The 27,064-nt window shown below is 43.0% G+C and overlaps 1 protein-coding gene and 1 pseudogene across 4 annotated transcripts in view; one reads left to right on the forward strand and one right to left on the reverse strand.

Moving 5' to 3' along the window:
- The window catches only part of MAP7D2 (MAP7 domain containing 2), a 99,944-nt gene that overhangs the window by 43,587 nt on the left and 29,293 nt on the right, over positions 1-27,064 (reverse strand). For 3 of the 4 annotated variants that reach the window (XM_063083425.1, XM_063083423.1, XM_063083422.1), the window contains exons 2-3: positions 6,500-6,577; positions 5,208-5,371 (exon numbers count right to left, since the gene is read on the reverse strand). In XM_063083425.1, coding sequence (XP_062939495.1) covers positions 5,208-5,371; positions 6,500-6,577 — 242 coding nt within the window. Of the gene's footprint in view, positions 1-5,207; positions 5,372-6,499; positions 6,578-27,064 lie in introns of those variants that run through there. The other variant, XM_063083424.1, reaches the window with a different exon arrangement.
- Positions 20,310-20,419, forward strand: LOC134368731 (small nucleolar RNA U3; annotated as a pseudogene).

Genomic DNA, 27,064 nt, shown 5'->3' on the forward strand with positions numbered 1-27,064 from the left:
AAGTAGGGCCACTCAAGACTGGGGCTAAATTGTATGGATTTAACATAAAGTATTTAACCAATGACCTAATTTAAGTGTTGAAACCTTTCACCCTAGAGTGAATTTAGTATTGGATATAGGACATCACAAGATAGCCCCTCCTCTTTTTAAGGACCAATGAAAACAAAGAGCCACGGAGACCCACTGAGCAGCTATCCAGGGGCCATAAGTATAAGGGAATGCTCACCTAGAGCCAGACCTACCCCTGGACTGTCCAGTTAGCTTTAGAAAAACTATCTCTGCCATCCACCCTCAATCCCCCGAGCTGCTCCAAATTCCACCAATGGAGATTCATTTCTTTTGACCTTGAGTAAACATATGAAAATATAGCTATCCTTGAAAGAAAGACACAATCACTTTGTATTACCCACTTTTGGAGAGATGATGAAAAATGGGTGGTAACCAAGCTCTAACAGAAGGGGACTTATGGAACTCAAAGAAGTCAGAATGGGGTGATTCAAATATGTCAAAAACAAAACTTGTCCACTGCACTCTTGTTAGAGGTGAGTCTTATCTAGGTTACTGTTGCCTAGTGTTCGTACCTTTTTCTGTTCCTTCATGTGAAGGAATGGAAAAAAATTCTAGATTTGGAGTCAGGAGATAAGGATTCAAATTCTACCTCTGCCTGCCACTTTTTAGCCCTGTGTTCTTGAGCTAATCATTCGATATCCTTGGACTTCGGTTTCCTCAACTATAAAATGGGGATGATATTACCTATATCACCAGATCACTCTAAGTCTATGGGATAATGACTAGCATAGTCTTTATCAAATGGGAATAATATTACCAACATCGCCAGATCACTCTAAGTCTATGGGATAATGACTAGCATAGTCAATGCTAACTGAATTTGAATTTGAAGAGGATTGTTATTAACAGGATAATTTAGACAAGTGGTTCTCAAACTTGAGCATTCATGCACCAGAAGCCCCTGGGAAGGCTTTTTAAAACACAAATTGTTAGCATTTACCCCCAAGGGTTTCTGAGTCAGTAGGTCTGAAATGCAGCCTGCTGAAAATATGCATTTTTAACAAGTTCCCAGGTGCTGCTGGTCTTGATATTACCAACATCACCATATCACTCTTAAGTCTATGGGATAATGACTAGCATAGTCTTTACCCAATGCTAACTGAATTTGAATTTGAAGAGGATTGTTATTAACAGGATAATTTAGACAAGTGGTCCTCAAACTTGAGCATTCATGCACCAGAAGCCCCTGGGAAGGCTTTTTATAACACAAATTGCTAGGGTTTACCCCCAGGGTTTCTGAGTCAGTAGGTCTGAAATGGAGCCTGATGAGAATATGCATTTTTAACAAGTTCCCAGGTGCTGCTGGTCTTGTGACCACACTATGAGAGCCACTGGTTAGAGGAAAGTCTGAGCATGAGAGAGACAGAGAAAATTCAATCACATCAGAAAAACAGTACTAACAACTATTAGTACTGCATACTGCACTTCCTGCTAAGTTCTCGTTCTCCTGAGTATCTGCTGATAATCAACAGAGGATGGGGAAATGGTAAGGCAAATGCTTGTCCCTAGAATATCCTCTACTGGGTGGGGCTTAGCAGAAGGAAGGAATGAGGGGAGCCTTACTCTTGACCCCTCGAACTCCAGCTCTAGAGCTGCTTGAATAAACCTGGAGAACCATGACCAAGGTGACCCACTAAGCTGGCTGAGTAGTATAAAAGGGCTCCAGCAGGGCATGGCCCAGATAGCAGTCCCTGGCAGGAGTGCAGGGAGAAGTGGGGGGTGGCTGTGTCTTTTCCACTGCTCTATGTGTTTTCTGGGGATGACATCGCAGGAACAAGCTCCCAGCGGTCCTCAGCAAGACTCAGCAGGAGGGCCTTTCTCTCCACAAACCGATGTCCACATCTGGCCAGGAAGCACATGGTTGGCATGGTGCCTCACCAGGCCATGCCCTCTGAGAGTGGCCAGCCCTCAGCTGAGTGAAGCTTTTGTTTAGGTGAGTTCAGAAATTTCTTGTTTTATACCCTGCCTGGTAGGTGTTATGAGGTATCAAGCAATAAGAGTATGAAAAGTTCCAAATAATAAAGATGGAGCTACTCTTTGAAAGAGGCCTTTCCTGGTCATCTTTTTAGCATGAGGAACATGGAGTTGGCTTCACCAAATCCCATTTTCTAGGGCCACTAGTCAGGAAGCTATACTCCTGAGTGGAGAATGGTGAGCACACTGTGTTGTCAGCCTTACCTCAATTAGTGACAGGAATTTGTTCCAGTAGTTCAATCCTTGGGAGTTGTGTGGCATGTGAGGGTTGTAGGAACCCACCTTAAGGAGAAGGTGGCCTCTAGCGAGAGCATGAGTTCAAGGTCAGGGTCTCAAGTAGATACTGTACTCTACCTACCTGGAATAGGCCTGACCAGCCTCCACTGCTGCCGACTCATGAGACCTCTGGGAGTCAGGCCAATGGTGTTATCCTGTTATCTACTTCTGCCTTGGCACAGACATGGGGGGTTACCAAGAGTGACGTCATGGCATCCATAGGGACATGGAGACAGGCAGGGCTGGGTGGGGATTAGGGGTCAACAGGCTTCTTATGAGCTCCTGAATATTGGGTCCAGAGAGGTAGGACCTGGTGGGCAACACAAACACTTTCCAACAGGCCAGGAAAGCAAAATAGCCTGCTCAGGATGGACAGGCTTCCTGCAGAGGTTATTCTCTGGTTGACAGAGACAGAGCATGACAAAAAGAACTTAATCCAGCACTGAAAAAGAGAATCAAGAATCTCCCTAGCCAGGCGCTGAGCAGGCAGCAGCCCTCCCAGAGCTCTCCATGAAACATGGGAAGAAGCACAAAGGGTTACCTCTGGAGAGGGTCTTCTCCAGTGCAGATGTATCCCTCCTCCCTAAAGATCACCCTCGAGAACACCAAACAGGCCTCTGCACTGGTAGAGTGTTCATGCTAACATAGTTAACAGGCCAGCCTGTGTGCGGCAAGTCCTTAAGCCATACCTGAGTCTCTTGGGGCCATGAGGGCAGGAGCAGGTGGTAGAGGGAGGCTGCTGCTTTCTTGGGTTGCTACCTGACTGCGGGAGGCTCAGCTCTCAGCCCTGCCCTGCTGAGGGAAGCAAGCTCAGCTTGTGCTGACAAGAGTCAGGCAGCATTCCCTGCCCCCCACCACATTAGGGGTGCATGGAAGCACACAAGCAAGTAGAAAATGATCTGGAAGTGAAACCACTAAAGATTCAACTGTATCAGGACCAACCATCTGGGCATGACATTCCCTCATCTGCAAGAAGAGGAGAGTCTGACTGCTTAACTTAACATGCCTCTAGCACTAATGTTCTATAAAGGAAAATTATAGAGAGAAATTGTCTCAAAGGCCAGCCTGTGGCTCACTTGGGAGAGTGTGCTGCTGGTAACACCAAGGCCAGGGGTTCGGATCCCTATATAGGGATGGCTGGTTAGCTCAACTGGGAGAGCGTGGAGCTGACACCACCAAGTCAAGGGTTAAGATCCCCTTACCGGTAATCTTTAAAAAAAAAAAAGTCTCAAAAGCAGTTGCTGGTGACAATGAAGGATGTGTCAGTGCACAGGAAGTGTCTAACGTGACTTCACAGTGCCCCTTCCTGGAAAAAGCAGTGACAAGCTTTCTCTTGAATCAGCAATCCTACAGAATGTCAGGAATCAAAGCAGGGAGACCAAGAAGGAAGGGGACAGCTCTAAGTCATGAAGGAATGTACAATGGGAAGAAAATTGGCGAGTCTAGTGACTCATCACAAATACACAGGTTGGAAAAGAGAAATTTGTCCCGTTACTGAAACAGCTTATCACCCTGTGACTTTTTTTTGTAGTCTACAGACTCTGTGCCGTAAATCTTTTCTGGGTAGCTCCCTCTTGACCTTGCTCTAGCCAAAGTCGGCTGAAGTAACTGAAGGGAATCTAACATTTCTGTGAGATCACTCTGTGTTAGGTGCTTCACTGGGCACTTTCACAAAAGTCATCTCCTTTAATTACTGTAACCACCTCTATTTTAGGCTGAGCAGACAGTTAGAGGTGTTATGTGACTTGTCCCTGGCCACCAACTGCTTAGTGGTAGAGTGGAAGCAGATGAAGCCACAGCAATCGGATTGCAGCCAGCAATGAACCATGGCTAAGACCCTTGCTTAGACCCTCATTCACTGAGAGCAACAAAGAAATCGTTATAAATGGTTGCTTCTTGGGCAAAGGCGGGTGTGTGTGTGTGTGTGTGTGTGTGTGTGTGGGTGTGTGTGTGTGTGTGTGTGTGTGTGTTCATGTGTTTTTCTAAATTTAAAAAAAGAAAGGGGTAAATAAATACAGTGATAATCATTCAGAGATTTTAAAAGAACCCACAAAATTTATACAAACATCTTTGTATACTATAGTACTGTAGATTAACAAACCTCTATATTGTTACACTAAAAGATGAGCCATTATATCTTATGAATAAGAAATGATCATCACCTGATACAAGGCTATGATTACGTTCCTAAAATATACTTGTTAAGAAAATCTATAATCCAAATATGCTTTCTATTTTCAAAGTTTAGTAATAAAGGAGTCTGTAAGGATAATTACATTCCATTTCTTTTTTAAAAAGTAACCGGAAAGAAAGGATGATTAAAGCAAGGAACTACATTAAGATTTAAATACACTAGCATCTTTGTATTTGAAGGCAGACTAATTTTCCAGCGATGAATAACAGGACCATGTTATTCTCAACCTTCACAGCTCTTGCTCTGGCCTTGTGTCTGCCCTGGAGACATGGACTCCCAGTAGTCCAGAACCCTCAGGTCTACATCACCCAGTCCCTATCCACAATCCTCTCTGAGTCTTAATTTAGAGTCAGAAAAGGTTAGGTCTCCGCCTCAGAGACCACCAAATCCAACACCTTCACTTCAGAGACAAGAAAATCAAGGCCCAGAGAAGCCAACCAGCTTGCCCAAGGTCACACAGCAAATTAACACCTGCGTTAATGGATAAGTCTCTTTGTTTCTGTGCCAGCGCTGCTTCTGCTGTATTTGTCACACTGCTGAAAGAAGGCATGGTGAGCCACTGGGGAGAAGGTATGGGAGAAGGTGCAGGAGAAGGCTGCTCTCATTCTCCAGAGCTGGACAAGTGCCCAGACGACCTGAGCACTAAGCCCTGTGGAGAAGGTGGGGGTAGGGGTGAGGAGCTCCCAGGACTCACCTCCTCCTCCCGGAGCTTCTGCTTCCTCTTCTCTTCCACCGCAGCCCTCTTCTGGTCCTCCCGATGCCGCTGCTCTTCCAGTTTTCGCCATCGCTCCTCAATTTGCTTTTCATACTGGAGCTTGGCTCTTTTCTCTTTCTCCAGGATCTGCTGCTCCCGGGCAGCTGGGGAAGGTAAGTAGAAGAGAGGTGTCATTACCAGAGCACCCATGCTGTTTGGATTAAGACCCAAAACACAGAAGCAAGAGTAGAGACAAAAAAAAGAGCCTGGTGGGATCCTAGGATGCAGTGATTGAGATAAAGAGTTCTGGCATCTCTGCCACTAGCTGGGTGACCCTGGGACTATTAACCACAGCATCTCTCTGCCTTGACTTCCTCCTCTGTGAAGAGAGGACAGTCATGTTTGCTACATAACAATGCTGTGAAGCTCAAACGAGACAATGCACATAAAGTACACAGTAATACACTTCCCCATGTGTGGGAGCTATGACTATTATTGCTATCATTAAGTCAAACTTGTGCACAATGGCTAAGCCATATGCTGGGTTAAGAAATGACAGTCGTAAGGGTACATTCATTCAAAACCATGTTAACTGTGCATGCACTATGCACCAGACGCTAAGCTAGGCAAGTGGGTAGAACGCATGAACAAGACTGGCCTTCCCCTCAAGACATTTACTAAGGGGCCCTTAACTCCACCTGGCTAAGTCAGGAAAGGGCAGTGCCTGAACCAACCTGCAGGAGGCAGTCAAGGAGAAGAACCTGAAACTCCTCATTTGTCTCATTTCCATGGGAGCAACCACTATCTACCTCACAGTACCCAGTGGAGAGCTCTCTGTACTTAACTGTCTATAGCTTGCAAGAGGTAAGTCTGCATTTCTTAACTGGCATTCCCTGCCCTAACACAGAAAATGATGTAAATGTCAATCTTCTGAGTTCTCCCGAGGATGGCCTTTCTAGATGGCCAGGAGAGAATCTGAGTGACTACACACAGTGGACACCTGAGGGCATTAGGACTTCCCCAGGTCAGAGGCAGCGGCTGTTTCTCTCTCTTCACCATCATATCTGCAGCCCCTAGCACAGTGCCTAGAGTACAATGATGAACAGTTCTGAGAATTATATAATATCTGTAAACATGCCAGTCACAGTGTAGGTGAACCCCAATTCCTCATGTTCATCTAGCAATTGTCCTCATTCTCTGCCCATTCATTCACAAATTTCTAAGGATCTTCAGAAAAGACACTGCCATATCTCCGCACCCTTGGACCCAAACAGCCAAAGTGTACAACTTACCCAGACACTTTTCTCTTTCTTCTCGTCTTTCTTTGGCCAGTCTTTGTCTCTCATCTGATTTTAAAAATCCATCCATGCCTATAAGACAGAAAACACAATAACTGCCAGTCCTTTGCTTTTTCCCTATCTGCTGAGTGCTAAAGGAAGCTGGGTAGAGCCCCTGCTCTGGCCACACACACACATCACCCAGCACCATTGTTTCATCCGAAGGAGGCCCCATCCATCACTCCCCATGACACATCTGCAGCCAGGCCCCGACAGCCGAGGGGCAGCAGCCACACTTCCAAACGTGCCTGCCTATACCAGCCTGGAGGACCAGGCTCTTTCCCTAATCCTCTGTCTCCAGGCCTGGCCCTGGAGGGGTCAGAGACTGTAGTAAGTGACAGAGAGACCACAAGGCCTCCCCCAGCCCGGCTCCCAGACCTGAGGCAGGATCACCTGGGGGAGAGAGGGAGGATTTTGGATATCAATTATTACACAGATGCTGAACTTTTACTCTCTGAAAGGAGCCAACTGCTGAAGGACACATATGAGTTCCTCGGGTGAGCACCCTGAAATATAGCACTCAGGTTCAATTTCAGTTTTGCTAAGTTTGCGCCAGTGTTGATTTTAGTATCTTAGAATCATAAACAAAGAAATACAGTGTACATCTGTTTGTCATTCAAGTACCCACAACAAATAAGATGGAACAAATGGCAGCTCCCCCATAAATGTCAGGGAAACATCCCTGGAGCTCTGCATCTCCAACCAACCCCTGCAGGACCCTAAAGGGCTTTCTAGATCAAAGATTAAAATGGATCTTCAAGGTCCTTTTAGGATTAGAAGTAATTTACTGCACTGTTACACTTGGTGGTTCATGAGTATTATCTACATAACGTTTAAGCACACCATTCTGCAGACATTGGCTTTACGATTAATATGACCCCATTCACTTTCCAAGCACCTGGGCCTTCCTCCGTGGGAACATCCACACTGACTTTATAGTGTGCCTTGCTGCCATAGCAACCTGTGCTGGTTCTTGCTGCTGTTCAGGAGAGGGGTCTGCAGGCCTGACCTGCAGTGTAGGCAGTGAGAATGTGTAAGGCGGATGACATAACAAACACTGGATTGTCATGATTCCCCAGAAGCATCTGGTTTTGCAGCCTGGATTACATATCAGTGATATTAAAGCTCAAACAGACAAGTACAGTCATGTATCACTTAATGACAGGGATACAGTCTGAGAAATGTGTCAGGCGATTTTGTAAAATTATGTAAATGGAAAGATTAGTGGCTGCTAGGGGTTAAGGTTGGTTGGGGTGGGAGAAGGGGTGAATGTGGTTATATAAGGGCAACATGAGGGATCCCGGTGGGGAGGAACTGCTCTGTATCTTGACTGTGAGACGGTGGATACACAAACCTACACATGTAATAAAACTGCAAAGACCTAAACATGAGGGCACTTCAAAAAGTTTATGAAGAGATTTGTATTATTTAATTCTATTTTTCCACAAATTCTTTGAAGTACTCTCATATAGTCATGCGTTGCTTAGTGATGGAGATATGTTCTGAGAAATGCGTTGTTAGGCGATTTCGTCATCATGTGAACATCATAGCATGTACTTGATACACACCTAGATGGTACAGCCTGCTACACACCTAGGCTACGAAGTACAGCCTATGGCTCCTAGGCTACAAACCCATACTGAATACTGCAGGCAACTGTAACATGATGATAAGCATTTGTATATCTAAACATAGAAAAGGTACAGTGAAAATGCAATACACAAGATGAAAAATGGTACACCTGTATAGGGCACTTACCATGAATGGAGCTTGCAGGACTGGTAGTTGCTCTGAGTGAGTCTGTTAGTGAGTGGTGAGTGAATGTGAAGGCCTAGGACATCACTGTGCACTACTGCAGACTTTATAGACACTGTACACTTAGGCTACACAAAATGTATATATATAAAAGAAGTAATTGTGCTATGACGTTATGAGGGCTACAACATCACTAGGTGATAAGAATTTTTCAGCTTCATTATCCACCCTCATTGACTTAACTGTCATTATGCAGCACGTGACTATACTAGAAAATCAACCCCGGATTATAAGTGCCATTCTCCATGTTTATTTTTGGTCAACAATATAAATGCCATCAAGAATTTACAGGCCCACCTCCTCAGCTCATTCCATGTCCTGCACAATCTGACTCCAAACTCTCTTCCAACTTGACCTGAACACTGCCTTTTCTCCATGCACCTCCTGGCCATACTGCCGCCTCTCCACCCCCTGCTTAATGCCCCCCCTTCAAGACCTCACAGTCCCTAAGACCAGTGATGCTCTATGCTCCTACATGGTCCTCGGAATGCTTATTTCATTCCGCTTTCCCACAGAGCCCTCTCTGTAACTCGGTCTCCCCGGTGAGCTCCAGAGCCATGTGTGGCTGATGCATTTCTGGGTATCTGCAGCTTTGGCCACTGCCCCTCACACGGTGACCTTGGGGTGCACACACGATGCTCAAAGGCAGGCATGAAGGTAGTGGGAGGGGAGCACAGAGATAAAGTCAGGCTTCTCTTTTCTCTAAACACTTTCAGGTTGTAGTCTCTACCTCAAGAGTTTGACTAATAAGAATCAGTTCTGTGTGAAAAGCTACAAAGAAAAGCCAACCCAAGCAGGACCTGAACTTGCCCTGAACTGCCCATGCCACCCTCGAGATGTTAATGGTCCTGCCCCTTATCTAAGGTAAGCCTAAGAACTCCTGAAAGTGTTCTTCAAACAGAGGAAAGAAAGAAAAAATGAGAAGAATAAGGGCCACACTCCCTCATTGGGCCTGGAAGGAAGCACCAGCACCCACGGCAAGCGCTGCTGAGATAAGCCGAGGAGACACATGCAGCGCTGGGGGCTCATTCTATGGCCATAGATTCTGGAACAGGAACCAAGGTGGTGTAATATAGCCACTACCACATCTACTGTCACGGAAGGACAATTCACCACCACAGTAACAGCCAGGGCCACTCCACAGGTAGCCTACTGTTCACTCGACTATACTGATATAAGAAGTCACCAGTAAAATGAGCAAATAGAGGAAGAAATCTTTATCCTCATAGCCAACCTCAGTGTAATAAAAGAAGCAAACCCTGTACCAAATGACCAAACATCAACGAAAAAATACTAGAACTACAAATGAACAAAAAGATATGACATCACTGAAAGAGTATAGTAATGCTCAAATCTCAGACTCCATGGAACAAGGAATCCTTAAAATGTCTGAAAAAGAATTCCGAACAATGATCTTAAGAAAACTCAAAGAAATAAAAGAAGACTCAATTAGAAAACACAATGAAACAAGAAAAAAAAAAAATCCAGACTATGAAAGAGGAAATTTACAAAGATTAAAACCTTAAAAGGGTGTAGCAGAAGTCCTAGAAATTAAAGATTCACTCAATGAAATGAAAAACACTACAGAGAGCTTGAGCAGCAGAAGAAAGAATTTCAGATCTTGAAGACTGTCTTTTCGAAATAACCCAGGCAGCCAAAAAAAATGAAAAAAGAATTAAAACTAATGAGGAAAACCTAAGAGAGAAAGCACACAATCTCAAGTGCTCTAACATCTGAATTGTGGGTATTCCAGAAGGGGAGGAGAAAGAAAAAGGTATTGAAAACCTATTCAAGGAAATAGTAACAGAAAATTTCCCAGGGGTAGGGAGAGATACAGACCTTCAGATCCAGGAAGCTCAAAGGTCCCCAGATTAAATCCAAATAAATCTTCCCCAGACACATCATAGTTAAATTTGCAAAGCTCAAAGACAAAGAGAGAATTCTAAAAGCAGCAAGAGAAAAGCGTTAAGTCACCTACAGGGGAGCCCCGATCAGACTAACAGCAGACTTCTCAACCGAAACTCTACAGGCCAGAAGAAACTGGAATGATATATTCAAAATACTAAGAGAAAAAATATTGCCAGCCAAGAATTCTTTACCCAGCAAGGCTCTTCTTCAGAGATGAGGGAGAATTAGTGTATTTCCCAGACCAACAAAAGTTGTGGGAGTTCACCACCACACGACCAGCCCTGCAAGAAATTCTCAAGGGAGTCCTTCATCTGGAATCTGAATAATGACAACCACTATCACAAATACACAAGAAAGAGCAAAACCCACCATTAAAACAAAAACGCCAGTGAGAAAGAGAAAGAAGCTAAATCATGCCACCTGAAATTTCCAACTAACATTGAAGAAGAGAAATAAAAGGGGAAGTAAGGATCAAAAGATATTTAAATCATCTAAACAAAACACAATTAAATGACAGGAATTAAACAATACCTGTCAATAACTACCCTAAATGTGAATGGATTAAACTCCCCATCCAAAATATACAGACTGACTGACTGGACCCAAGTACATGCAGTCCTTCAAGAGACCCACCTCACCTGTAGAGATGCATACAGACTAAAAGTGAAGGGACGGAAAAAGATATACCATGCAAATGGAAAACAAAAACGAGCAGGAGTAGCTATTCTTATATCAGATAAAATAGACTTTAAACGAAAAACATAAAAAGAGACAAAGAAGTCCACTACATAATGATAAAAGGATCTATCCAGCTAGAAGACATAACAATCATAAATATATATGCACCCAATACTGGAGCACCCAGATATACAAAACAAACATTCTTAGACCTAAAGAAAGAAATAGGCCCTAATATGTTAATAGTGGGTGATCTGAACACCCCTCTCTCAGCATGGGACAGATCTTCCAGGCAACAGATCAACAAAGAGACACAGGATTTAATCTACACCTTAGACCAACTGGACCTGGCAGATATATACAGAACATTTCACCCAACAAACAAAGAATATACTTTCTTCTCATCAGCTCATGGAACATTCTCCAGGATAGACCACATATTAGGTCACAAATCTATTCAGTAAATTTTTAACAATTGAAATCATTCCAAGTATCTTTTCAGACCACGATGGACTAAAACTGAAAATTAATAATAAGCAAAACTCTGGAAACTATACAAATACATGGAAACTACACAATAGGCTCCTGAATGACCTATGGGTCCAAGAAGAAATTAAACAGGAAATCAAAAAATTTCTTGATATGAAAATAAAGATACATCATACCAAAACCTGCAGGATACTGCAAAAGCAGTTCTAACAGGCAAATAAACGCTTACATCAAAAGAATGGAAAGACCTCAAATAAATGACCTAACACTACACCTCAAAGAACTTGAAAAACAACAATCCAAACGTAAAGGTAGCAGACAGAAAGAAATAATTAAGATCATACAGCAGAAGTAAATGAAATAAAGACCCCAAAACAAATAGAAAAGATCAACAAAACAAAAAGTTGGTTTTTCGAGAAGATAAATAAAATAGACAAACCATTAGCTAGGTTAACAAAAAAAAAGAAGAGAGAAGACCCCAATAACAAAAATCGGAAATGAAAAGGGAGACATTAAAACCAAATACCACAGAAATATGAAGAACCATTAGAGACTTTTATTGACAATGAATATGAAAATCTGGAAGATATGGATAAGTTTCTAGATACATACAAACTGCCCAGACTAAATCAAGAAGAGATAGAAAGCCTGAAGAGACCAATAACAAGCAATGAGATTGAAGGGGTAGTCAGCAATCTTCCAACAAAAAAAGTCCAGGTCTGGATGGCTTTACAGCTGAATTCTGTCAAACTTTTAAAGAGGAGTTAATACCAATTCTCCTCAAACTATTTGAAAAAATTGAAACAGAAGCTACTCTCCCAAACTCATTCTCTAAGGCCAACATAACTCTGATACCAAAACCAGATAAAGACACAACAAAAAAAGAAAATTACAGGCCAATATCCTTGATGAACACAGATGCAAAAATCCTCAGCAAAATATTAGCAATCAGAATACAGCAACAAATTAAAAAAATTATACACCATGGTCAAGAGGGCTTCATCCCAGGGATGCAAAGATGGTTCAACATATGAAAGTCAATAAATGTGATATGTCACATCAACAAACTTAAGGACAAAGACCATATGATTATCTCAATAGATGCTGAAAAAGCATTTGACAAAAGTCAACATCCCTTCATGATAGACTCTCAACAAATTAGGTACAGAAGGAAAGTATCTCAACACACTAAAAGCCATCTATGACAAGCCCACAGCCAGTATCATTTTAAATGGAGAAAAACTGAGGGCCTTTCCCTTAAGAACAGGAACAAGACAAGGATGCCCACTCTCACCATTTCTATTCAACATAATACTGGAGGTACTAGCTAGAGCAATCAGGCAAGAGAAAGAAAGGGAATCCAGATCGGAAAAGACGAATTCAAACTTTCTCTATTTGCAGATGACATGATACTATATACAGAAAAACCTAAAGATTCTATCAAAAAACTCTTAGAGCTGGTTAATAACTTCAGTAACGTTGCAGGATACAAAATAAATGACCCCAAATCAGTTGCATTTATATACTCAAATAATGAACTAACAGAAAGCAAAATAAAGAAAGTAAGCCCATTTACAATTACCATGAAAAAAATAAAATACCTACAGACGAATTTAACCAAAGAGGTGAAAGATCTCTACAATGAGAACTACAAACCAATTCTGAAAGGAATTAAAGATGACACAAAAAGATGGAAAGATATTCCATGCTCTTGGATTGGAAGAATTAACATTGTGAAAATGTCTATTCTACCCAAAGCAATCTACAGATTCAATGCAATCCCCATCAAAATACCAAAGACATTCTTCACATAAATGGAAAAAATAATCTTAACTTTCATATGGAACAACAAAAGAACCCGAATAGCCAAAGCAATCCTGAGCTAAAAAAAATAAATCCAGAGGCATAACACTACCTGACTTCAAATTATACTACAAAGCTTTTGTAACCAAAACAGCACGGTCCTGGCATAAAAACAGACACTCAGGGCAGTGGAGTAGAATTGAGAACCCAGAAATCACCCCTTAGGCTTACAGCCATCTGATATTGAACAAAGGCAACAGATATCTACATTGGGGAAAAGACTGCCTCTTCAACAAGTGGTGCTGGGAAATTGGATATCCATATGGAGAAGAATGAAACTAGATATGCAACTCTCACCATATACTAAAATCAACTCAAAATGGAGTAAAGACTTAAGCATAAGATCTGAAACTATAAAATTACTAAGGGAAAATATAAGTGAAATGCTTCAGGAACTAGGTCTGGGCACAGACTTTATGAACATGAGCCTGAAAGCACAAGCAGCAAAAGAAAAACTAAACAAATGGGACTATATCAAACTAAAAAGCTTCTGCACAGCAAAGGAAACAATCAATAGAGTGAAACAACCACCTAGAGTGGGAGAAAATTTTTGCTAACTATGCATCCGACAAGGGATTAACATCCAGAATATACAAAGAACTCAAGCAATTACACAGTAAAAAACCAAATAACCCAATTAAAAAATGGGCAAAGGAGCTGAATAGACATTTTTCAAAGGGAGACATACAAATGGCCTACAGGTACATGAAAAAATGCTCAACATCACTAGTCATCAGGGAAATGCAAATTAAAACTATACTGAGATATCACCTCACCCCAGTTAGACTGGCTATAATCAAAAAGATGGTGAATAACAAATGATGGCAAGGGTGTGGAGAGAAAGGAATGCTCCTGCACTGTTGGTGGGACTGTAAATTAGTACAACCACTATGGAAAACAGTATGGAGGTTTCTCAAACAACTACAGATAGATCTTCCACACGATCCAGCAATCCCACTTCTGGGTATATACCCAGAAGAATGGAAATCATCACATCGAAGGGATACTTGCACTCCCATGTTCATTGCAGCTCTGTTTACGATAGTCAAGATATGGAACCAACCTAAATGTCCATTGATGGGTGACTGGATAAGAAAACTGTGGTATATATACGCCATGGAATACTACTCTGTCATAAAAAAGAATGAAATTCTCCCATTTGCAACAACATGGATAGTCCTGGAGAAACTTATGTTGAGTGAAATAAGCAAAGCACAGAGGGATAAATACTACACATACTCACTCATAAGTAGGAGCTAAGAAAAAAGGAAGGAAAGACAGACCACAGTGGTGCATTAGACTTGCAGAGGGAGAGAACATACCTTGGGATACAAAGTGGAGTGGTGGGGAAAGGGGGAGGGGGAGGGAGGTTGGGGGATAATTTTGTGGGGGACATGGGGTACAAATGCAATCTGTGGTAATGGGCATGCTGCCAGTATGGATCTGGCCTTCACATCTTGGGCATAAAGCGTGACAATCAGGTTTGCATCTCATGAATATTCATAAACAATAAAAAAATAATAATAAGGGCTACACACATTTGAAACTGTTCACATTACCTTGAGGCTTTACAAACAGAAGGCTGCTTGTTCCACAGACGTGTATGATTTTAGGCTGCCCCCTTGTGGGCAAATGTAAGACTCACACCTTTAAATAATTTCCTTTCCAGAAAGTTGGGCCGACCCCGTGGCTCACTCGAGAGAGTGCGGTGCTGGGAGCGCAGTGGCGCTCCCGCCGCGGGTTCGGATCCTATATAAGGATGGCCGGTGCGCTCACTGTGTGAGCACGGTGCAGATGACACCAAGCCAAGGGTTGCGATCCCCTTACCGGTCACAAAAAAAAAAAAAAAAAAAAAAAGGACAGAAAAAAAAAAGTATCATGCTTATAGTCATCACCAGCATCATCATAATGGAAGAGCAGTTTCTAGGGACAAAGTGCACTGCTTGGATATACTCAGTCTGACCACTCTATGATGAAGGAGGTACTACTACAATCCTTGTCTTATAGGTGCAGAAACAGAGGCACAGAGAGGTTAATTGTCCTAGGTTGCACAGTCAGAAAGTGAAGATGACAGATTACAAGCAAGAACCTGACCCTAGGACCCCACATTCTTAATTACTGCTTTCCCGTGCGGTCTCCCTGTCAAAGTAGGAAATGTAACACCTTGATCTTAGTGCTGTGACCCAGTGATGTCTGCAGGGAACAACTCCCATCCTGGTCCCAAGAATGAGTGCAAATCTGGAGAGCAGAAGTGCAAGCATAACTCATTAGAGAAGCAGAAATGGGCAGTACCATGAGGCAAGCACTGGCCACCTGGGCACTGATGTGGTGACTGCTCAGGCAGGGTAACCATTTGCTTCCTCCTCAACCTGATGGTTTGGAATGTCTGCTCAATGATGTTTTAAAGAGGCTGATACTGGATAGGGAAGGGGGTTAGCCAGAGGACCCTGGGGGCAACTGGAAGCCTCTCCTCCTCCATGCCAAGCAATTCAGCTTTGCTCCACTGATGGGGGTGGAGTGACTCAAAAAGCCCTGACATCCTAACGTGTTTAGTTTTCCTACCCAATTGTCCTTTGTCCCACGTGCCTTATATGTGTACATTTATCACCTCTTTTTTAAAACCAGGCACCCAGTTTATCTTTGAACGGCACGAGAACCAATGGAGAACAGATCCATGCTTGCTGAGAGGGAAGTGGGTAGCTATAAAAGGGCGTCATGAGGGGTTCTTGAGGTGACAGAAATGTTTTCCATTTTGACTGTTATCAGTGTCAACATACTGGTTGTGATATTGTACTATAGTTTTGCAAAATATTACCACTGTGGGAAACTGGATCAAGGGCACATGGGATCTCTATGTAATACTTCTTATACAGCAACTGCATGTGAATTGGCAATGACCTCAAAACAGAAAAGTTTACTTATAAGAGAAAAAGAAAAAACAAAAACAACTGGCCCAAGTATAATGCCTTGGAAGGGACCTAAAATCAAAGAGGGAGCAGGGGACACACGTGTCAGAGCCACCCCTGCTCTCTTGATGCAATAATGCTTCCTAGGACAACAGCATTCAGGTAAACGCGTACCTCTGAAATGGGGGCCTTTTCCTGGGCAATTTGTCCCTACAGGAAATTAGAATAAAATAGGGATACTGAGCAACTAAACAACTATTTTATGTTAACAGAACAGCATAAAATCTCATACTTCACTGATTTGCTCTCGCTTAGAATAACTTTCTGTTATCCTTGGGCTGTAGCAACACATTTTTAAAAATGAATTTTAAAATGAAATTTTATTAGCCGGAAGCACTCTCCTACTTAGAATATTAATGAGCTGATATTAGTCAATTACTCATGGTACTGGTAAGAACCATTATCAAAATACAAAGCTTTTTAAGGGAAGCCAGCTGTGTTCGACTTTAAAAAATTGTATTAAATAAATTTTAAAGTAACCTTCCCAATCATACTCACATCTGTGCAACTGCAATGTCCACAAAAAAGGGAAGTGGGAACAAAGAGCTCATCTGATGTGAAGTCCAATGAGAGCCATTCACCTCCTCTGGGGAGCTCTTCCTGATCCCTTCAGAGGTGGTCAGGTACCCTCTGCTCTGTGGACTCCCAGGCACTGACTCTTTACCACTTCAGTGGTGATTCTTGTTTCGACTGCAATGATCTATTTAATATTTAAGCACATGGAGACCACTGCTTCTAAACTTTGGCTACACAATGGAATCACCTGGCAAGCTTTAAAAATACACGGATGCCTGGGTCTCCCCTCAGATTCTGATCTAGTCAGTTTCAGGTCTGACCTGGACACTGGTGCTTTAAAAGTTCCCCAGGTGATTCCAACGTGCAGCCAGGCCTGAGAACTGTCCTAGCCCCCTGCTCTCCACACTTGAACGTGCATCAGAACCATTTGGAGGGCTGTGAAAACAGACTGTTTGGCATTACCACCCGAGTTTCTGATGGAGTGGGTCTGGGGTGACTCAGAGAATTTGCCTTTCTAATAAGCTCCCAGGTGAGGCTGATGCTATTGGTCCAGAGCCCACACCTTGAGAACCGCTGTTCCAGACTATGCTGATTCTAGAGGGCAAGGCCTTCCCTGTGGCTCCGCTCTATATGTCCAGAGCCCAGCAGAGTGGGCCCCAAAACACATCTGCAAAAGGAATGATCAACCACCTGCCCCTCCCTACGCACATACAGTATTGACCTTCCCCAAGGTTGTTACTATTCCACATACTGCTGTCTGGGTCTGTTCACTTGACCCCTGCCCTCTAAGCTCATATCTTACCTCTGAATTCCCAGCACCCTGCAGATGGGAGGGACTCAAAAGATGCTGAATGAACAGGCCATGAATATTATGGCCCACTGATGGAAACCTCTCCATCTGTAAAGCATTTTAACCTCCACTGAAGTGTCTATAAAATCAACCAACATTTTAAAGTATCTTTGCATCCATCATTCTGGTAGAGCTGTGGAGAGAATACAAAGGTAAAGAAAGGGAGGCAGCTTCCTACTGCTCCCCACAGCCCAAAACACATGCATACACATTGAAATGAATCTTACCTCTCCTCTAAATTCAACCAGTGCTCTGTCTCTCACAACCCTTTTCCCTTTTATTTTGCACCGGGGTCCTTCTTTCTCTTGTTCGTGGTCCCCAAGCATAGGAAGCTCCACCCTCCATGGGCCTCCTTCTCACCACCCTCTCTTTTAGTCCATTCATCAGGACACTGATCTTAAAGGCAGGGCCTATGTCCCATTTCTTCTTGTAGCCCCCAAAAGTCTGGCACAGTATTTTGTACACAGTAAGCACTAACAAATGCTCTGAGTTCACGAAGGGGGAGCAGTAACATATACTGAGCACCTACTGTGTGCCAGGCCCAGAGCAGGTATTGAAACATGTTTCCTTATTTCCCACAATCCAGTGACAGCATCAAGGCAAGGACAATCAGTTTGCCACATTTAACAGGGAGATGACAGTGCTGTCTTAGAACACTAGCTCTGGGGACTGCCCACCTCGGAACGCATCACCAACACGGAGCGGGTCTTGGGGAAATGCTCTCTCTAAATCAGCAGCTGTGGCCGAGTTCTGAGGCAACAGCCACCGCCAACTACCAGCCTCAGGAGTGTGCCATCTTGGCCCTCTAGCCCAGCTCGGCCACCAGTGTAACCTCAGAAGAGACCCCAAGCGAGAAACACCCAGCTAAGGCCAGGCACGACACCCAACCCTGAGAAAGAAGGCGGTACTGTGTGCTGCAGAGTCATGGGACAGCTTGTTACACAGCAGCATAACCAGTACACCAGTCAGCTGATCAACCAAAAGCAAACAGGCAGCACTTTTGGAGTATCTGCCATCCTGGACCCAGCTTTCTCACTACCTACACTGCTCACAGACCCTGTCCCTCAGCCATTTGCCACACTTTTCAGCCAGCACTGCTCTCATGATGACTCCTGCTGTTCCCTCTGGTCACCACATCCCAGAAGCTGCTCCCACCATGGCCTCAACACAGGAGCCCCTATGCAGAGCACCAACTGATGAGGAACATCCATAGCACTTTGACGTTGACCAGGCAGATTTGCGGAGGGGCTTCCCCAGAGGCTGTCCAGTGGCCAGGAGACACAACTCAGAGGACAAAGGAGTTAAGACTGCATGGGATGCACTTTGACTAATGAGACAGGAGGGTGACAGCGGATGAATTGTTCACCCTTCTTTCTACCAGTGCACTGCTCCGAGTCACAGGGATCTCATACTCTCTCTGGGTATACCCTGTGGGTCCAAGCAACCAGCCATGCTTGGTTGCAAAGTTGTGGTCAGCTGGATGATGCACCACCTTTTATTTCCTTTCCTTCCATCTCTGCCTCACGTCCATTCCCCCACACTCTCAGCTCTCTGGGAGTGTATCCCTCAATAACATGTTGGTATGTGTTCAAAATGAGGGGAACCTATCCAAGAATGTTCATAGCAGCATTACTCACAATAGCCACAAAGTAGGGCTGAGCCTGTGGCGCACTCGGGAGAGTGCGGCGCTGGGAGCACGGCGACGCTCCCGCCGCGGGTTCGGATCCTATATAGGACTGGCCGGTGCACTCACTGGCTGAGTGCCGGTCACGAAAAAGACAAAAAAAAAAAATAGCCACAAAGTAGAAACAACCCAAATGTCCACCAACTGGTGATTATATGAATAAAACATGGTACATCCACATAATAAAATACTATTCAGCCATAAAAAAGGAATGAAGGGGATGAGAGACATTGTGAAAGATGGTAATAGGTTCAGGGTTTCTCTGTGGAGTGATGGAAATATGCTGGTATTAAACAGTAGTGATGGTTGCACAACACTGTAAATGTACTAAATGCCACCAAAGTTTACACTTCAAATGATGAATGTTATTATATGAATTATATTGCACTAAAAAATTTTTGTTAAAAAAAACCCCAAAAAACAATCTTAGGGAGGGTTCCACAACAGGGTATAAAATCCATAGCCTAGTTAATCTTATGTGTGGCCTTCTGCCAAGTCTCCCAGGTTACCTGTTTTTCTCTTTCCTTCCAAACATCCAGATGATATACTTGGTTCCGAATACAAATGTATGTGGTTTATTTGAGTATATAAAATTCGTAAGTATTTTTGTAAAGTGTCGTTGGCACATAATCACAAGAGCTTTGTTATTAATTATATTTTGTAAAACTGGGGAGCAAAAATGAATGCTAACAAGTTGGAAGAAAAATAAATAAGTCTGTTATTCTTTGCTTAAAAAGAAGGAGAGAGGGCCTGGCCAATTAGTTCATTAGAGCATGATGTTATAACACCAAGGTCAAGGGTAGGGATCTCCATATTGGCCAGCTGCACTCCCCCTCCCCCAGATTAAAATAAAATTAAAGAATAAAAAGAAGGGGGGATAAAAAATTGCCAATAAATAATGAACGTTTTGTGCTAAATAGCTATTGTGATGATTACATGAAATGATATACGAGAGGAACTTTCCATATACTGCGTGCTCATTAAATGTTAGTGACCAAGACTATACTTTCAGGGATCACTGCTATAGTTCATTACTAGAGAAGTTTCTCTGAATGTGTAGAGCACCAAAAACCACAAGGAAGAACAGTGAAAAAAAATGTTGGGGGAAGGGGATTATATTTCCAGATTAGAGAAATGGAAATTCCAAAAAGTCAAGTGACCCACCCAATGTCATATTAATATAATGTGATGTCTCTTGGACTCTGCTGCTCTCCTGGGGGAGGGGAGATGGAATCAGATTCAGATCAGTGAAGGACAGGAGGTAGAAATTCCAGACAGTGGTAATGGTATATGCAAAAATATGCTAGAAAATAATAGTTAACCCAGAAATCTCACTGAACTTCAATTTGCAAGTGGGAACTGAAAATCGATTGACAGAATACAGAACTATTTTAATCACTACATATGAGTACATTGTTTTTGTTCAGAAAACATCACATATTCCTGCCTCACTATTTTCATCTAAAATCTCAAAGCCAATTAACAATCCCATAAGGTCACTAAACTTTCCATTTAAATTTCTTTTTTAAAAGATGACCGGTAAGGGGATCTTAACCCTTGACTTGGTGTTGTTAGCACCACGCTCTCCCAAGTGAACTAACCGGCCACTCCTGCATGGATTCGGTGTTGCTTGGCCTTGGTGTTATCAGCATCACACTCTCCCAACTGAGCCATGGGCTGGCCCTTCTATTTAAATTTCTTTCATTGCAGAGCTAAATCTTGATTCCCTCCATACTTCAGGACTGTGATGAAAATCAACAGCAAAAAATAAATTTCTTGTCTGGCAACCTCATTTTTCTTCAAAATGAAACTCATACCTATTAAAGACACTCAGAGAACACAAATAAATCGACCCTTAACAGTGTTAAAATCAGGGCTTAATCATACTAGTGTGCAGTGCACAAAAAAAAGAAAGGAAACCTTGAAAAGCCAATTTAATGTATAACTGGCACTTTCAAAACCCCAAGTCATGCAATTTCAGGTGGAAGAGCTCTCAGGGGCCCTGTTCAACTAGAGAGATCGGTTTGCTCCATCCCTCTCTCCACCACAAAGACAACTCTGTCTTTATCTTCTTGGCTTCCTCCATTCTACCCATCCAATATGGTGGATCAGTTCTTGGGCTTTCGTTATGCAGATGGAGAATGTGGGCAGAGAGAGTTTCAGGACCGCAAGAAGCAAATAAGCTTTGATTAATCGACATGAAAGGGAAACAAATGCTGCATAGAGTGGGGGGTGAAAAAGAGAAGGAAGTGAAAGAGAATTGGGCACAAGGGAGCCAAGAGCCATGCTAGGCTGTCTCTGGGGAGAATTCTGGCTGGGAGCTGAGTGCAGGAAGGGTTGAGAGACTCTTGAAAGGTATGGGGGGGGGTGCGCACGTGCATGATATTGGGAGCCAGACGAACAGGCAAAGAGCTGTAGGTTAGGAATTCATCTTCTGACACTTTTCTAGTCTCCAGTAAATATATCAATCGCTTTTAATCTCTTTTGACTATTGAAATCTATTTCTTTGGCTATCACTTGGGGTTCTGGTATTTATTTGGGTTATTTATTTTAGAAACAAATAGCTAGGCAGGAACTAACCTCGGCAGTTACATAACCTCATAGGGTTACAAACACCTGCTGGTGGCCATTTATTCCCTTTTTTGTCTCTGACAAGAGCAGAACCAGATGGCTTCAACTTGAAATTTGTCTCAGGAAGATGCCATTTCTTGCAATAGCTTAATAACTCTCTGGAGAATTGTGTGTGTGTGTGTGGTGATGGTGGTGGGGGTGTTCCAATCTAGTGATTCTCAAGCATGTATCAGAAACCCTTGGAGGGCTTATTAAAAACAGATTGCCAGGCCTCAACCCCAGAGTTTCTGATTTAGCAGGTGTGAAATGGGGCCTAAGAATTTACATTTCTAACAAGTTGCCAGGTAATGTGACGATGCTGCTCGTCTGGGGACCACACTTTGAGAACCACTGATTTAACTTATTTCCCAACTGCTATAATCATCTGAACCAACTTAAGTTCTCTCTTCGATGGTGAGAAAAAGTCACTATTGCCACCAAATTCACTACTTCCAACATGCCTCTTTCCAGGACAATGTCATACTTTGTACTTTTGAGTGAGTCAGGCCAGAAACTAGCATTTAAGTTTAATAGCCATTGACTAATAGAATGAAGGTGTAGACATCCAGGTATCGAAATACATTTAAAAAAAAAAATGTATACAGATGCCAAAAAGTCCTTGAGAAGAAAGAATTGGAGAAATAGGAAACTACTTTAAGAATATACACAAATCTATGCCATTGTTTTTATAAAATATGCTTACTAAAATCCTGTTTCCTTTTAACACAGCTAACTGAATTACATTTTCCAGAAAAATGCAGATGTGATAAGAGTATTACTAAACGATTCAAATGATTCCTTAATGATTTTCTTGAATTACAATTGTACAACTAAGAGAAGAACTAGTTTTTTTCTAAATATAAAATTAGGTGAAGTCTAAACAATACAAAGTAATAATGAGAATGGATCCCCCTTCCCTGCCCCCCCCAAACTAGCATGTTATCACCAATCCGCTACAAAATACTCTGCATAGGATTATTGGAAGAAGGCATAACAGGGAAGTCCTGCAGGAACTGTCCTAAGTCTCCTCTTCTATAAGATGGAGATAAGAGTAGTACCTATCTTATATTGAGAATTAAATGAGGTACCATAGGTACTGCTGAATTGTATTCAGCACACTGAAGATCAACACATCGAGCTGTTTGTTAGCTATTCCAATGTATGTGTTCCTATTTATTGCTCTCCCTCTTCTGCTACTGAGGTCTTCCGTACACATGCCTGGAAACCAATCATGCTAACCTTTCCTAACACGGGTGATAAGAGCACAAAACTGCCAGTGTAGCAAGCATTCTTTTTCCATAAAAATTATATTAGGAACAGGTATATGTCTTTTTGATTTCTCATCTTCTGCAAAGGGTATCAATTACAATCACTGTTTGTTTTTGTCTACAAACGTAGACACACACCCATTCCAGTAAATCACTAGAAATAAGATCCTATTTTTAGCAGGATAAGTAATTTCTTACTAAAAAAAGAGCACAGAGATGACATTTCACAAACACTAATTATGAAGGCGGTAAATGATGACACTATTCACCATTTCAACAGTAAATTGCCTGTTTATATTCATACACACGTAATCAGCCATCCCAGGAACTCCTGTGCCAACAACTCAATCTGGTAAATGAGCTCCCCAGAACCAAGAGAAAACATGCCAAGTTATAAAATTCAACTGTGACCAGTTTTGAGAACTGTACACATATTCAGGGGCTAGACTGTCTTTTTCTAAAGGCATCATTTCTTAAGCACTACTTCCTGCCAGATGTTATGCTCTGTGAATGTTATTTAATGCTCACAATAATCCTAGGAAGTGGGAGGCACTCATTTAACAGATGAGGAAATTGAGACTCAGAAAGGTTAAGAAATCTGTTCAAAGTCATATATCTACTAAGTAGCAAAGCTTGGGTTTGAGACCAGCCTGTCTGACTCAATACAGTACTCAGAGGGAAGGCCGCCTAAAGGAACACACACCGACCTAGGGACAGTCCAGAAATTGGTAGCTGTGCTTACTGGGATGCTTGAAGGAGGATGGTAAGAAAGAGAAATGGGCTCTTCTCAGACTCAGTCAAATCCCTGCTCAGCAATTACTAATGGTGTAACTGTTGGGGAAGCTTCTAAGCCTCAGTTTTCTCATCTGTTAAACAGGGATAATAATAGTACCTGTGTCATATAGAGTAATGTGGAGCTTAAAGAAGAATACAGATGCTCCTTGACTTACAATGGGGTTACATCACAATAAACATATCATAAGTTGAAAATGCACTAAATACAATTACTGAATATCATAGCTTAGCCTAACCTACCTTAAACGTGATCAGAACATTTACGTTCGCCAATGGGTGGGCAAAACCATCTAATACAAAGCCTATTTTATAATGAAGTGCTGAATATCTCATGTAATTTATTGAATACTGTACTGAAAGTAAAAAAAAGAATGGTTGTATGGATATTTGAAGTATGGTTTCTACTGAGTAGAAACCACAGGGCTCTCACAGAGTATAACACAAAGCCCTAACATTGCTGGTGGAATTCAGGAGATAACGAGGTCAAAGAAGCTGGTTCCTTGGTCCTGAACCCTTCTTTTTTTTTTTTTTTGTCCTTTTCGTGACCGGCACTCAGCCAGTGAGTGCACCGGCCAGTTCTATATAGGATCCGAACCCGCGGCGGGAGCGTCGCAGCGCTCCCAGCGCCACACTCTATCAAGTGCGCCACGGGCTCGGCCCTGAACCCTTCTTTGACAACCATTCTCTTCCAGGGTCTTTCATGCCTTTAACTGTCTCCACCCCATACCAGATCCCAGTTACAAATGTCCAAATGGCCTGGCTCTTTCTACAGCTACCAGTAAAACTGTCTCTGTCGGATTGCCTCCCCATTCATGTATAAAGCTCAACCCTGGGGGCTTCATCCTGGCTCCATCCCTATGGCCTACCCAACCATATCCCAGTCAAGCGACCTTGGGTAAATCTCTTGATATCTCAGAGCTTCGAGATCCTCTTCTGTAAAAGAGGAACATTACTACCTAATTCCCAGGTTATGTGGCGGGGGAGACCTTGCACAAATGCTTGGTATGCAGGAGTACAGGAGTATTCACAGCTGGCTCCCATCCCCCGATGATATATGAAAACACAGAGCAAACAAGTTGTGGCAGGTGCTCACCGGCCCCTGAGCCCCAGGCCATGGAATAATTTCAGTCTTCCCAAGAACCCCATGAAATTCCCGCAGAAAACCCCCAAAACTTCCCAAGAGGTCACAGTTTCCATTCTAAGAAAATGCATTAAATACAACTAACCTACTGCTCTGCCAAGCTGATAATTTGCTTAGAAGGTATGATGAACAAACTAAAAGGTAGCTAAGGAAGACAAAGACCAGAAAAATTAAACTCAACTGATTAAGTATCTACTGAGCACCATGATGCAAAAGCTTAACTCACCCTGGCTCCTCATCTGGGAGGCAGGATTTACCTGGATTCTTGTGTTTCTACAATAAATGAAATACAAATACGTATAATTTCAAAAGAACCCAATATGCACAGAATACTCTATTCACAGCATGATTTGCTAGATAAATGAAATCTACACAGCTAAGTGCAGAGCTCCCTAAGGTAAATAGTGGATGCACGATCATCTCTCCTCACCTCCATGCATGCTCCTCTCTGTGCATTCTGGTCATCACAGAATTGTTTTTATGTACCTGTATGTCAGCCACAAGAATTTGGACTTTACCCATCCCCTTGGGGGTGGTCACAAAAAACAGGCAAGCAGGGCTGGCACCAAGTAAGTGAGTGAATGCGAACAGCACAGCAAGTATAGAGGTTTCTACCACGGACAGGGTATATAGGGCCAGATGGCTGAACCTGGCCTCAGGTCCTTTAGAGATGGAGAGGCTCTGACATACCACATGGGGCTTCAGTGTGAGGACATGGAGTCTTACCTGATGCAGGGCTCCAATTGTGCAGATAGGATCATCCTTGAAAAGCCCATCCATCCCCTGGCAAGCACAGAGAAGGCAGCTGGGTACAGTGTCTGGGAGCAGGGGCTTCAGAGCCACACAGCCTGGATTCCAATCCCATGGAGAACACACCCACCCACTAGATCGCTAGGAGCATTAATTAAGAGAGAGAGGGAGTAAGTAAGAAGGAGTGGGAGAGGGGGAGAGAGACAGTGGGAAGGCAAGTGGGGGGCGAGGGGGGTACTGCTTAGAAGACTGCCTGCTACACAGTCATTGCTCAATAAATGTTAGGCATCATTATTCCTAAGCCTAACCCAGCTGGTATATTACTTCAATGGTAGGGCAGAGACTGGTTCTTGGGTTCCACACTAGAGGCTAAGTCATGTGAAAATGCAAGCCCCAGACTCACCATCCTGAGAGAAGACTCAGAAAGGCCTCAGGCTTCTGGGAAGAGAGCCAGACACAGGGAAAAGATGACTCGTTATTTGCTTTTTTAGTAACAAAGCACAATAAACTTACAAACATCTCTTTGAAACTGTGGACAGAATCCAGCAGGTAACAGGTGATAAAGAGAAATTACTTGTGGAGTTCCCATTATTAGTATATCATTTGATTTCTCTTCAGGGCAATGTGTATGATTAATGACCATGAGAGTAAAAGATGTGTAAAGGATTCCAGAGGGTCACTGGAGACTTACCGGCCAAACTCTACGGCACTTCCAGCCAAGTTGCCCATAAGGTCCCAAGTCTCTACCTTGGAACAAGCTGCATTCTTCAGTACGAGCAAGGCAACCAGAGAGCTCCCTGTTTTAGCTCCTTATTTTGTCCCTGTTCCCTAAGTGTTTCCACACACTGACATGCTCAGATCTCTTGGGGTCCCCCTATTCTCACTGGTACAGGGTTGGCAGGTGCCTTCAGACCTCTTCCCTGAGAGCAGCCCCTTGTTCCCAAGTTCACGGCTCCTCCTCTGCCATCTCACTGGGCCCCAGGGCTGAATTCCAACCACTGCTGAGCAACTCCAACTATCCCATGTGAACCACTCATCCTCCTGGTGCTATTCCATCTTGGCTCACATCAGGGATGACCCCAGTTAGGCCACTGTGTCAAGGGACCACTAATAAGGCTACTAAAATGCAATCCAAGTCATTAGTGCGGTGCTTGGGCCTGCTCCTTTCACACCTGCCAGCTGGCCTC

Source organism: Cynocephalus volans, chromosome X (genome assembly GCF_027409185.1).
Source record: "Cynocephalus volans isolate mCynVol1 chromosome X, mCynVol1.pri, whole genome shotgun sequence".
NCBI lineage: Eukaryota > Metazoa > Chordata > Mammalia > Dermoptera > Cynocephalidae > Cynocephalus > Cynocephalus volans.